We start from the raw sequence: 14644 nt of genomic DNA on the forward strand, positions 1-14644 counted from the left end.
CACTCTTGTTGCCTAGCACGATCTCAGCTCAACACAACCTCAGCCTCCCAGGTTCAAGTTATTCTCCTGCCTCAGCCTCCTGAGTAGCTGGGATGATAGGCATGCGCCACCACGCCTGGCTAATTTTATATTTTTAGTAGAGACTGGGTTTCTCCATGTTGGTCAGGCTGGTCTCGAACTCCCGACCTCAGGTGATCTGCCTGCCTCGGCCTCCCAAAGTGGTTGGGATTACAGGTGTGAGCCACCACACCCGGCCCTATGGTACTATTCTTAAGAGTTAAAAAAAAATGCTTACAACCAAGTAAAAGCCCCCTGTGAACTTGCAGTGTAGGACTCTCCATAACAGGCCCACATGTGCTGCTTTCTACTCTGACTTCTCCAGCCCCTGCAGTCTGGCTTCTGCCTTCGCCATTCTCCTGAAACTGCACGTCTGCAGGTCACAGACGAGCTCCTGAATGCAAAGCAAAAGTTTTTATCCATCTCTGGCTCCACATCCCCCTCCCTCCCTATGTGCACTTCAGCCCTGACCAGTCTTGATGCTTCCCGTTCTCCCCGCCTTCAGCTTCAGTGACACTCTCCAGACTCCCTCTTCTCTGCTTCTGTTTCCTCCTTCTCTGGAGGTAGGTGGTCTCTAGGAATCCACTTCACCCCTCCTCTCCTTTTCTTGCTGTTCTCTTCCACTGTAACCTCAAAGTTTCCATTCCTCTTTACCATCCCTGGTTTCCATCACTTCCACATCTGTGCTACTTGCTAATGCTTGGCTGGCCAGAAACATTTGCATCGCTAGTCCTAACCTCTTTGCAGAATACAGAAGCCAGCTCTCAGCAGGTACTCAACAGAAATCTGTAGAATAAATGGGCAAAGGGGTGAATAAACAAACCCACCTGACTGCCCACCAGGACCTCACAGGTAGAGCTCTCCACATTCATCACCCCCAGCCCTACTGCTACTTCCTGAATCTCCAGGCCCAGAAACAACCTTTTCAAGGACTTTCTTGCTTTTCTCTCTCTAGTCCCACACCATCATCACATCTGGCCTCTCTTCTCTCTTCCTACTGTCATCACCTTATTATTCCCTGGCCATTGTTTTCTTTCCTCTCGACCATGGCAATGCTGGTATTCTTCTCTCTGGTGTCTCCTTCCATGTCATCTTACATACATGTTCTAAGAGCTTCTCAGAGCTCAGATGTCATCACGCTGCTCCCTGACTCACAAATCCTCAGAGACTCCCACTGTCTACAGATGAAAATGGAAACTTCCCACCTAGCATTTAAGGATTCTTATTGACCCAAATACCTCTTTCCCCACTGACCTTTTATACAAGTCAAAATTTAGTACTTGCTTTTTCTGGAACATGCCCTGTACTTTCCCTCTTCTATGCCTGTTTTTATTGCTGGAATGCTTTCCCGCTCACGTTTCTTTTCTTATTCAAATCCACCTCTCCGTCTAGAAGACTATCCACTGCCCTCTCTCATTTCTGCGGATCACTTCTTATCACTTGCTGTGTTCCTTTGGGTCAATGTGTCTCTCTTCTTTTCAGACTAAATCTCTGATTGCTCCTGGGCACCCATAAAAACTGCGCTTCAGAGCCCTGGTGTCAGTCCTCCTGGATTCAGGTGCTAGCTCTGCCACTTCCTAGATGGAGATCCTCGGGCAGATTATTTAAACTTTCAGTTCCCTTACCTGTAAAGAGAATTTCACCTAAAAATGCTTACCTCCTTGAGTTATTCTTAGGCTTCATTAAAATAAGCTGTACCTAAAGCACTTAGCACAGGTATCTTGTACACATTAAGTGCTCACAAAAATATGTAGTAAATGTTTCTAGAATGAAAGAATGAACTGTTCTGGTAAGGCAGAAAGCGTATCACCAACAGCATGAAGGGAAGTCTTCTTCTTAGAGGCTCTTACAGACCAGCTGGGCAAGGAGAGCACACTACTCAGGCAAGGCAGGGTGGCACTCCAAGTGTCTACACAGACACTTGACGGAGCACCTCCTGCCTGAAGCTGGAGTGGCCCTTCACCATCCCAGCCCAGCCCCTTCATCTGTGAGGGCCAGAACAGGAAGTAGCTTGCTGAAGCCATGACATGTTTGAAGGAAACAGGTGACTCCAAGCCAGGGAAATGCATTTGCAGTAAGAAAGCTATGGGGATGAGCAGATGGTGTCCAAGGCATGGTTAAGAAACACAGAGGTCAGGCAAGTGCAAGGGGCCCGGCTACCTCCCTGTAGGCTGGCAGTGGTAAGTGTCAGGACAGATGAAGATGTCCTTGTTAAAGAACTGTGGGATAAACACCCAACCCTCTTAAAGCATAAATCAGGTTATAAAACCACACTTCACATGAGTTCATGCATTTCAGTTGACCAGTTCTTTCCCTCGCAGGCTCAGAGACCTGCCCCAGGGCACCCGTCAGAATGCTCACAAGTGCTCAAGTCCTCTGTACAAGTGACTCATAAGCCAGCCTGGGGAGTCAAGGAGAGAAATGTTGCCACAATCTGAGGAAATCCCACCATTACACCAGGCAAGCTAGTTAAAGATCTGTTTTTATTTTTCTCCAAAAACTCAATGAACTCTAAGAATAAATATGGGGCACCGTACCTGTATGACTGTCAGACTGAACACATTCGGATATTTTCTCAGCCTAAAAGTGAATTTTAAAAGCCATTAGTTCTGATTGCTGAAAATCTTGCTGGGGTGTTCCTGGGGCCCCAGGGGGCTCTCCTTACGTACCTTATTGTTGCCATTGCACACTCTGATAATGGACACATAGTGTCTAATTTTTCTGCAAGTAAAAAACAATGCATTATTTCTCTTCTGACTAATTTGATGGATATGTTGTTAATTTTTCATTATGAAAATGGCACCTCCCTTTTGCAATACACAAAATACTCTGAGAACATTTCTTCTCACCGTGACCAAGGCCGCCAATAAATAAACAAGAGATCACAAACATCCTTTGGCATCTCTGTACAAGTGACTTCAGTAAAAATGACAAAATTCTTCCCAATTAATCATGAAACAATCACATATACATGTTTTTTAAAATGAACTGCATGTTAACCAACCGAGAGCCTTTAGTTCCTTAACATGTTTTTATTTTCACAACCCTTTACATTGATGCTTTTCTTCAAGTTCCAACAATCTGCTCATAGTCACTGGTGGCCACAGCCGCAGGCCACACTGGGAGTTGAGGTTCACACTGAACGTGGTTAGCTAGAGGTCTAAAACAAAGCAACAAGGGCTTAGCTCAGAGGCTGCTGACTCTTCTCATTTATTTATTGTTCCTTCAGTTTTTTCACTTTTTCCCCTTGATAATCAAATCCCTATATACTTACCACAAAAAATTTGGAAAGGACATAAAAGGGCAAAGAATCAGAACAGAGAACCCACACAGATCCATCTCCCTGAAGCGATCACCAACTGGCAGCAAAGCCTGGTGACAAAGCACGTGAGCTGTGCAGTCAGTGCTGAGGTCTGCAGCCTGGCTGCGCCTCACGCCGGCAGCTGGACCCCTGGGCTAGAAACCTGACCTCTCTAAGCCTCAGTTTCCTCATCTGTAAAGTGGAGATGTTCACAGTCCCAATCTCACAGGGCTGCAGTTAGGATGGAATGAAGTGGCATCTACCAGACACTGAGAACCGGCCAGGAAGAGAGGGGCTCAGTTAAACAACAGCAGTTACTATAACCGCCACTGCCATACTTTCTCCTGTTCTTTTTTCCTTCTTTTCTTTACATGATTGAGATTAAACACTAGGTATCACTTTACATTTTACTTTTTGCATTTAACATTGTATCATAACCTTTCTCATATTTTTTTTTCCTTTTGAGACAGTGTCTTACTTTGTTGCCCAGGCTGGAGTACAGTGGCATGATCACAGCTCACTGCAGCCTCAACCTCCCAAGATCAAGCGATTCTCCCACATTGGCCCCCTGAAGTAACTGATAGGTGTGTGTCACCACACCTAGCTAATTTTTAAATTTTTTGTAGGGATCGGGGTCTCACTATATTGCCCAGGTGGATCCCAAACTCCTGGGCTCAAGGGATTTTCCCACCTTGGCCTCCCAAAGTGCTGGGATTACAGGCATGAGGTAATTTAATTTTCTATGATCATCATTTCTAATGGCGGCAATATCTTAGGTGTTCTATAATTCATATTCATAATTTCCATCTTACCATATTATTTCTTTAAGATAGGTTTCTGAGATAAACTGTCTGAAATTTTTAGGTTCCTGATATATACTGGTTTCCAATATACAGTCACATCTGTTTTATATAAGAATATCCATAACTGTTAGTATTTAAAATATTTTTATCTAATTTGATAGGTCTTTGCAGAAATAATACATAGCCTATCAAATTAGATAAAAAATCTTTTCAATATAGGGAGTCTACCAGTCAGTATTATCATTCAACTTACTAAAGTGACATTCTGACTTAAACAAATACTTCAGTTTCTTGTGTATCCATGCAGCTTAAACAAGACTGCCCAGAGTATGTTGGCTCTGGGCTGCAAGTGGAGGGTCAGACTGTAGCCATGAGGAAGTCACCAAGGAAACACTACGCTGGAAAGCCATTCTGTGATGACACCTGACCTTGACACTTCTGTCAGCAGTCCTTAACTTAAATATTCAAAGCAAATTCTGCAATAACCCAAAACACTGTATGTTGATTGATGTACTTGTTTTTTCCACTTACCCTCCCTGCCCAATGACAGGTATTATCTTCACATTTTGTTGTATATTATCTCCGTTTTTCTTTTTGGCGTAGTAAATTCCTTGCCACTCCTATAAATGGAATGTAAGCATCGTCATACTTTGTGTTGAAAACATAAACCCAAGAACATTTTCCACTTCAGTTCTGATTCACTTACATTGCTAAAGCAATTAAGATAAAAAATGATCCCAACCCCAAACTGATTTCAGGTAATTGGACAATTCTTTCTCAACTTCCAAAGTCCATCTCCTTCTGAGTTGCTGACAAAAGTCAGGTCACCATAGTCTAAGTGGTCATATATTTTCAGTGGCCATCTGCAGACAAGAGGGGTCCTGGACCCACAAATAAAGGGCACTCCCCCTCACTTCCTCCTCTCATAACTCCCACCTGCTGAAGTGGAAGAGGGGGCTTAGCCTCTGCCCCGTGTTTGGGAGAGGAAGAATAGCCAGACTGGGGGCCAGAAGGGACCATTATGTGGCCACTACCGGCTTCTGAGGTGAACTAAATGGCTTGAGGCCCTTCTGGGATGTGTGAAGGCTTCACCCCCTGCATATGGGGTGTGGAGGATGAGATAACAGCCAGGATGAAGCTCAGTAAAACAAACGATGAGACCTCAAAACCCAGGGCTGAAATCACGTTAGCTGTGCTCTCCTGATCAGACACAGAACGTGGGGATTCTTTCAGACAGGAAGCGCAGCCTGGGGAAAGAGGCCTACATAGAACAAGACCACAGCAAGAGAACCAGGCTGTGGTGACTCCCTTTATCTTGGGGTGGTAGGGAAAGCCAGGATGGAGCCAGGTTTTGTCACCATCCTAAAATGTTATGAATTCCTCCAAGAAATCACCAAGGCCCTTAAGCTATGGAAATCCCTAAAACCCACAATAGGACACTGAACCCCTAGGGTATTCCATAACCTTTCTTAGCCTTCCAGAGTCCCTCAGGACCTAGAGTTGACCCAGGCCGGGTGCTGAGCACCATGGCAGCCTTGTTGGCTTAGCTGAAGTTTGCTATCCAGAGCCCTACTCCAGGTCAATTCTGAAATATTCTTGTTTGGTACATGGCAACCTGCATCCAAATACCAATGGTAAGAGCTCATCTTCAGACTCCTCCGGGAAAGCAGACCAAAAAGAAACCAGAATACTCCGATAGAATCAAAGGATGATTACTGATGCTTCCTGATATAATTCTGAAAACAATGGGCACCAAAAAAGGGCTATATCAAAAAACAGCCAGAAAGCCCAGCTCAGTCCTTAGGTCACACTGGAGTAGAAGGGAGGTATGGGCCTTGGTACAGTTCTGAGGGGGAGCTCAGCCCAGAGGACGAGGCTTGTAGTCCAAAACCACCAAGGACTAAACAGGGTTCCCTAGGCAGAAATAAGTCGGTTGTCCTCCATGTCCACAACTTGCATGTCTACCTTAGAAGGAAGGCTTCAGCAGACAGGCCTAAGAGTTACTTCTAAAGCTCACTATCAAGGGGAACATGGGAAATTAATTGTGACATTAGCAAAACTGTGAATATACTAAAACCCACCAAATTGTACACTTTGTTTATCTTTTGAGTCAGGTTCTCGCCGTTCACCCAGGCTGGAGTGCAGTGGCACAACCACGGCTTGTTGCAGCCTCAACCTCCCGGGCTCAAGTGATCCTCCTACCTCAGCCTCCCAAGTAGCTGGGACCACAGGCACATACCACCACACCCAGCTATCAAATAGTATACTTTCAACGGGTGACTTGTATGGCATAGAAATTACATCTCAATAAAGCTGTTACATTAAAAAGAGAGAGAGAGAAAAAAAATTACAGGGACCAATTCAATCAGTCAGCATTTAAAAAAATATATTCAGGCTGGGCACAGTGGCTCACATCTGTGATCCCAGCACTTTGGGAGGCTGAGGCGAGTGGATCACGAGGTCAAGAGATTGAGACCATCCTGGCCAATGTGGTGAAACCCCGTCTCTACTAAAAATACAAAAAATTAGCTGGGTGTGGTGGCATGTGCCTGTAGTCCCAGCTACTCGGGAGGCTGAGGCAGGAGAATCACTTGAACCTGGGAGGCAGAGCTTGCAGTGAGCAGCCTGGTGACAGAGCGAGACTCCGTCTCAAAAAAAAAAAACAAAAACCAAACAAAAAAACATATATATATATGTATATATATATATTTTTTTTTCCAGGATTTTCTTGTCCTTTCTGAATAGACTTGGCTGACTGAGCGATCCCAAGTCAAGGCTAACAGGCCATTCCAGCCAAAGTTCCACAGTCCATCTAAAGGAGTAGGACAATTTAGGCAATGGCTTGGCTAGGGTAACAGAGTAAGTTTTTCAGTCACCAGTGGAAACAAAAAATATTTACTTACATAAATATCATATAAGATTTAGTTCCAGCTGGGCACAGTGGCTCATGCCTGTAATCCCAGCACTTCTGGAGGCCGAGGCAGGCAGATCATGAGGTCAGGAGTTCGAGACCAGCCTGGCCAACATGGTGAAACCTCGTCTCTACTAAAAGTACAAAAATTAGTCAGGCGTGGTGGTAGGCGCCTGTAATCCCAGCTACTCAGGAGGCTGGGGCAGGAGAATTGCTTCAACCTGGGAGGCAGAGGTTGCAGTGAGCCGATATCACGCCACTGCACTCCAGCCTGGGCAACAGAGCGAGACTCTGTCTCGAGGAAAAAAAAAAAAATTTAGTTCCTGAGAATAATAACAGTACTACCTTAGAATACTATCATGAAGATTAGGTTGGGTAATTCATGTAAACTCTTAGCAAAGTCCTGACATACAGTAAACATTCAGTAAATGAGCTGGTTTGGGTGCAGGTGGTTTGCACAGGCCTCTTTCTCCAGGCCAAGCTCCCCTCGGAACAGGAGTAAGACTATTACCTCCCTTCTGTCTGCTACAAGCTATGCACCAAGGTATTGATGCAGTCCCTCTTGGCACCCGTTGTCTTGAGAATTAAATCATCATCATCCAGCCATCCTATCCCCAGGGTGAGCACAGTGTGTGCACATGATAAACTGTCAAAGAACACCTGGGGCTTTTGTTACTGAACGGGAAAGGTAGGCTGAGGTTCAACTATAGAATCCTGGCACCCAAGCTGAGGACTATGAGCTCTATGCTGAGGAAGCAACATGACAAAGTGATGACTCAGTAAGACTAATCAGGCAGTAGTGTATGGTGGACCGAGTGGAGATGGAGGATTCTGGACAAGGAGACAGAGTTACACACTGTAACTCCAGAGTGTGAGAAGAAGGCCCTGAGCAAGGTCAGGCCCAGGCAATGGACCCTCAAAGCAGGGATTTAACAGCCATCAATGCTTGCGGATTTGATAGAGGGGACCAACGGGCAGGAAGGGATCAAAACCATTTCAGGAATCTAAGTCAAAGCAACTGTAAGGTTGGTCCATGAGCAGAGACAGCAGGAGTTGGAAGAGAGATTGGGTTTTTGGGAGATGAGAGAAAACCATTGCTAGACAATTAAGATGATAATAGGATGCTGAACCAGACCTTGGAAAAGAGGCTGACACTAAAACCAGAGAAGTGTGAGATTTCTACACAGAGCAGAAAAGATACTTCAACAACAAAGGAATATTCTGAGGGACAACAGTAGGGGGCAAAGGCCAGAGTTCTCGTAAATCTGGGAGGAAATAGAAGGAAGAAGAGTAGGAAAAGGGGAGCCAGTCAGAGAGGAAAGCAAAGGCACAGGAGCTAATGAAGGTAAAAGTTTTGAAACGCTAAAGAGTTCTGCAGCTGCACATCATCATCATAGGCATCTAAGTAGCCACCATTTATTTGGTACCCATTAAATGACAGAAGAAGAACACACAGTTTCTGAGGGAGGGAAAAAAAAAAATCAAGATTTTTAAAAGAGGCCAAGCATGGTGGCTCACGCCTGTAATCCCAGCACTTTGGGAAGCTGAGGGAGGAGGACTGCTTGAGACTAGGAGTTTGAGACCAGCCTGGGCAACACAGTGAGACCCCATTTCTAAAAAATATGTTTAAAAAATTAGCCAGGTGTGATGGTAGACACCTGTGGTCCCAGCTACTTGGGAGGCTGAAGTGGGAAAACCTCTTGAGCCTGGGAGATCAAGGCTGCAGTGAGCCAAGATCGTGCCACTGCACTCCAGCCTGGGTGACAGATCGAGTCCATGTCTCAAGAAAAAAAAGAAAAGAAAAAGATCTCTAAAAGAGAAGTGACAATGTAAAGTTTACGTATCTGAGAAGATGGGAGACTATGGGTTCTAGAGCCCTGATAGACAAGTCTTAGGGAACAACAAAAAAGAGAAGAGTCAGGTGGATATACATACAGGATGCAAAGAAGCATGAGTGCGGAGGCTGGAAATCAACATACCTGTTATTTTTACCCAAAAGAGGAGCCACTAACAATGGGCGGCAGGGGTTTGTGGAGATGGAAAATGTTTATAATATTCCCTGCTTGAACACCATCAAAATATCTCTTCCGCCCCAAGAAGGTCCAACTTCAATATCCAACACCTAGTATCTGACACTCCAAGGTCCCAACTCCTAGCCATCTGGCCATTTCCTAAGTCTCCATTCTGCAATGCTGGTCTCTAGCAGATGCCTGAATTCCCCTTCCTGATCACAGTGCCACTGTTCCATAAGGCCTGCTGACCCCTCAACAAGCCCTGCTCCCCAGAGATGGAATTATGGATTCTTTCACCTCAAAACACAGGCCAGCTCAGCGGCCTGCCCTGCTGCCATGTTGCCATAGACCAACAGCTTGCTGACAAAGGACAAAGGTCGCTTTTCCATGCTCCCCAAAAACTGGGAAAAACGAAACAAATACCCAGGCTCTTTTTAGAAATAAAGCAGTACAGGCCAGCTGCAGCGGCTCACGCCTGTTAATCCTAAAACTTTGGGTGGCTGATTATTGGACTGCTTGAGCCCAGGAGTTCGAGACCAACCTGGACAACATACGGAGACCCCGTCTCTACAAATAATTAAAAAATTAGGCATGATGGCATGTGCCCATGGTCCCAGCAACTCAGGAGGCTGAGGTGGGAGGACTGCCTGAGCCCAGGAGGTCAAGGCTGTTGCACCTCTGCATTCCAGCTTGGGTAACAGAATGAGACCCTGTCTCAAGAAAAAAAAAAAAAAAAGGAAAGCAGTATAGGGGTCAATAATTTGATGATGTTTCCTATTCTTTGCCCACAATAAGTATAATTTTAGAGAGCAGGTCTCTTGCTATTCAAGTTTGAGGTCTTTTGTTACCTGGTGCCCAAGGCACAACCCCAGCAGAGGTGAGACACAGTTCACACAGAACTGGATGGAGCCCAGCACTTATAGCACATCCCTTCCTTACCTCTACTTGCCCCCTCAGGGAGAGGGACATGGAATGCCTCAATGGAAGTTCTGCCACATCAAGGTGTCCAAGGCCCATCCTGGTTCATACCCAGTTGAACCTCACAACAAAACCACTGGCTCATCCAGTAGCAGCAAGGAACCTAAATGCCAGGATTGAGGTGGTCATGGTAACGCCCCCACCACGGCTGCTGTGGTCTCGGATGACTGCTGCTCTGTGGCCTCCTTCTGAGTATGCTCTTCTCAACCATGGAAAGGAATACTTGCCCTCACCTACATGGTGCACCTGAGCACCTGAGGGTCTCTTCATCCATCTCAGCCTTCATACCTCTCTTTCTAGAGGACCTTCCACTCCCTCTAGTAAAAAAACGAAACAAAACAAAAAAACAACAAAAAAACATCCTGGACAGAAAAGTTGAAGGCAAAATAGAGCAGTGCCTACTTTTGTCATTCCCCTGGCAGGGCTTCCCTGGCCTATTATTTCCTTGTTCTCACTTCAAGGCAATGTTGTGTGCTCAGAGACATAGGAAAGGCAAAGAAAAACAGGCCCATTCATGGTGTCTTCATGGGGTCCAAGATGAGTGGAGTATAAGCTTTGCACAGCACCCTGCCCCTGTGGTAAGCTGCCGTTTTGTGCTACAAGATAGGAACTAGCCAAATGCCATAGGGGAGAGAGTATCACTTCCATCAGTGCCTCCACAGAGCAGGCAGCACAAGTCACCAATTCTTCAAATGTTTGAAATAATCAGATTAATAGTCTCTATCCAACTTCCAAAAGCCAAAAAAAAAAAAAAAAAAACAAGTCCAGCAGAAAGGACCACGAATGATTGTGAAAAGCAGTAGCCTTTTCCTTCTCATCATAGTTTAAAATCTGTCACAGTGAGGCACTATCAGAGGCTGTGGTTCAGAGAAATAACCTTTCAGACTGAGCCTGCCTTTCTTCTGCCTGTTCCTTCAGCACCATGATTATGTGACTTCTTACATTATTGAATAATGGTTACTTTTATTTGTCTGTTTCCAACCCTTGAATATGAGCTCTCTAAGGCAGGAATTTTTGTTTTGCTCTTCTTTGCATACCAGAATCTAGCACAGTGTCTGGCTAACAGAAGGCATTTTTAAAATGCTCAATGAATTAATGAGGCTTGGAGAAATCTTGGGCTCAGATGTTTTCTGAGAATGTGCTGCCTTACTGGCAATTCTTTACCCAGAACCATTTGCCAACATCTACAACTAAGAAGACCAATTATTAGAAAGATCAAGTTATTCACTTACTACAAAGATAAAAACAATGATTGTTAAGTGTCAATTCAAGTTACTTTGCTTATTGGCTAATCATATTATATATTTTCTTGGCCCCAGTTTCCTCACCTGCAAAATGGATATAACAGGGATAACACTCCCTATACTTCCCTGGGCTGCTGGGAGGAGTAAGACTGAGATTACCTGGTAGTACTCAATGAACACTAACTCTTCCTTCTCTCTGTGTTGTGAAAGTTAAAAAAGGTACTGACCTCTTACTTACCTTGCCTATCCTGATGCATGAATTTATAGTATCGAGCAAGTCAGCCTTTTTTTCATTTATAGGAACTTCTCCTAACTCCTTCCCTATTAATTCACCTGACTGATAGCCCATTGTTGTTTCAAATGCAGGATTTGCATACTGAAGGGAGACAAAAGAAAAAACATAAAGTGAATTAAAAGTCATTTTGAAAAAGAGGACAATCAAAGGTCTTCGACCTAAGCCCTTCAGGTTTTTCCCCAGAAAAAGCTCAGGAGCCTGGACCTCACCGTGGCAGTTCTGAAGCCATAAGCACATAACCCACGAAGAATTCTGGAGCCCAGATGAGCTTCTGCTTGGGTGATACCCGGCTGGGCTTTCTGCTATGTTCTCCTGAGGCTCCAGGAGGGCAGCAGGCCCACTCCCACTTCAACAGGGGCAGAGGAAGGGATGTGCACAGGGCCAAACCAGGAGCTGCTACAACAGGGCTGTTTAGATGGGGGATGGGGGTGGGAGGATGATGGAATAAAGGTAGAGTGCAAAACACTCAGGCTGTCCTCCCCCTCCACACATTGACCTCAGCAAGTCACTTAATCCCTCTGAGACTCTTATCCGGATATGGGAATGAAACATTTCTCTTGTCTCTTTCATATGGTTCGAATAAATGATGTGTATGGAAAGCAGGCTATGAACTAGGAAGTAATTACAAATGTAAGGCTTTATGGTTAAGTTTCAAATACGACTGTAAGATAAGCAGAAAATATATGGGAAAACTGTGCACGTGCTAATGATGATGATGATAAAACAATAATTGATACTATCTGTCAGGGTCTGTTTTCCTCACTGGGCACTATAGTAAACACTTCACATACATTAACTCATTTAGTCCTCATGACATCCCTACAAAAGGCAGGCTGTTCTTACTAATATTACTTTCATTTCCACAGATGAGAAAGCAGATTCAGTTGGATTAAACAACTTGCCCAAAGTTGTTCAGCTGAAGCAGGATGGAGCCCAGGCCCGTCTGACACCAAAGCCTGTGCCCTCAAACACCGGCCCGCGCTGCCTCTCAGGGCACCAACTCAAAGTCAATACCATCAACTCTTCAACAAGGAAGTCACAAGTCATATTAAAGTGAAAGACTGGAGAGCCCAGAAGTAAGAAAGACTGGAGAGCTCCAAAGTGGAGCTAATTCTCAGACAAAATGAATGTTTTTTTCTGGTGCAACTCCCTTTTTTGCTGTTATCTGAAAACATTAAGCTATGTTGCCTTAAGTCACTCATATAAACCCACTTTGCTAATAATGTGTAATTTATTCAGTACTTACTAGGTATGTTATTTCTGAAACTTCTAGTTGTTTCTAGTATATTTCTGTAAGTGCAAATTACCTTCAAAAACAGTGAGAAAGGTGAAAGACTTGCACTCGCAGAACTTATGGTCAGAGCATTCCTCCTCGTACAACAGCACTACCCCCAAGCCCCCAGCAATCATCCTTTTCAGTAAGTCTCTCCTTGTTAAATAAACAAACTAGTGGAAATAATGAATGCAAATGTGGCATTTCTATAGGCATTTTCTAGCACCTTAATTATTAGTATGTTTTCTAATCTATAGAGAGCTTATTTTAAATTACATATTTGATTTTGTTCTGATAATCCTCGAAGGAAAAACTGGTCTCCTGAACTTCAAAAAGAAAAAAAAAATCATACTGGAGAGGTTCAATCCTAAAAGTTGGAAAAAACAAAACAAGAAATCCAGAAAGACAGATTTCCAAAATAACAAACCTGTATACAACGGTCTTCGCTTGTAATTTCAATTGCATCTTCACTGTTTTCTAATGCAGTGAATACTGAGTTACAAGCCCTTTATGAGTAAACAAAAAAAGGAATGATTAATGTAAATACTACAAAATAAAATCTTGGGTTATTACATTAACTTATTTAAATGTATTTTTTGTCTGATTTATAAGGAAGGGAGAAAATATTTTAAAACATAAAAAGAAATAAACACCCCCCTGCAAGCCCCTCCATTGGGATCATCACTATGTACACACTGTGGTATCCTTCCTTCCAATGTGAAGGAAAGACACACTGGGCCAGTGAGCCAGGGTGGCCACACACCAGGGTCAAATCACAGCTCTTCAGCAGTGACTGAACCCCATCAAGCCTTCCCTCTCACCACCTTAGAGTCCTCATGAAGACTAAATAAGAGAATAGAGTCAAGAATACTGCACAGGGCCTGGCAAAGAGAAGGCAATCATTTGTACCTATTATTTTAAACAAATTATTTTCACAAAATTGAGGGCATCTGGAATGACTAGCTTTGCTTCCTCCTTTCTTCACTTAGCCTTCTTCTGTGAGCATTTTCTCACTTCCTTCATGTTTGAAAACATTTTTAAAATTATGCAAGTGACAATGTTTATTGAAAAAAATTAGAAAATAAACATTAACAAAAATAAGTGGAATACTATATCACACCCACTTGAATAATAAAAAAAACAGTTGATAATATGTATTAGTGAGGAACCCTCCTACACTGCTGGTGGGAATGTAAAAAAGTGCAGCCCCTTTTTGGGAAACAGCCCCATTATGTTCACACAAAAACTTATACACAAATGTTCATAGCAGTATTACTCAGAAAAGCCAAAAAATGGAAAAAACCCAAATGTCCATCAACTGATGAATGGATAAACAAAATGTGGTATATCCATACAATGGAATATTATGCAGACATAAAAGGACATGAAGTCTTGATATATGCCATAACATGAATGAACCTTGAAAACCGTAAGCCAGTCACAAGGATCACACAGTGTATGAAATGTCCAGAATACGCAAATCTGCAGAGATAGAAAGTAGATTGGGCTGGGGGCGGTGGCTCACGCCTGTAATCCCAACACTTTGGGAGGCTAAGGCGGGTGGATCACCTGAGGTCAGCAGTTCAAGACCAGCCTGGCCAACGTGATGAAACCCCGTCTCTACTAAAAATACAAAAAAAAGATTAGCAGGGCATGGTGGCAGGCGCCTGTAATCCCAGCTACTTCGGGAACCTGAGGCAGGAGAATCTCTTGAACCCAGGAAGCAGAGGTTGCAGTGAGCCGAGATTGCATCATTGCACTCCAGCCTGG

General features: G+C 44.0%; 1 protein-coding gene across 4 annotated transcripts in view; it reads right to left on the minus strand.

The window, feature by feature from the left end:
• The window catches only part of PDE8A (phosphodiesterase 8A), a 154252-nt gene that overhangs the window by 36174 nt on the left and 103434 nt on the right, over window positions 1-14644 (minus strand). For 3 of the 4 annotated variants that reach the window (XM_024232292.3, XM_024232289.3, XM_024232291.3), the window contains exons 7-11: window positions 13302-13380; window positions 11545-11682; window positions 4693-4781; window positions 2727-2778; window positions 2595-2637 (exon numbers count right to left, since the gene is read on the minus strand). In XM_024232292.3, coding sequence (XP_024088060.1) covers window positions 2595-2637; window positions 2727-2778; window positions 4693-4781; window positions 11545-11682; window positions 13302-13380 — 401 coding nt within the window. The remainder of the gene's footprint in view (window positions 1-2594; window positions 2638-2726; window positions 2779-4692; window positions 4782-11544; window positions 11683-13301; window positions 13381-14644) is intronic. The other variant, XM_024232290.3, reaches the window with a different exon arrangement.

The sequence above is a fragment of the Pongo abelii genome, chromosome 16 (genome assembly GCF_028885655.2).
Source record: "Pongo abelii isolate AG06213 chromosome 16, NHGRI_mPonAbe1-v2.0_pri, whole genome shotgun sequence".
Taxonomy (NCBI): Eukaryota; Metazoa; Chordata; class Mammalia; order Primates; family Hominidae; genus Pongo; species Pongo abelii.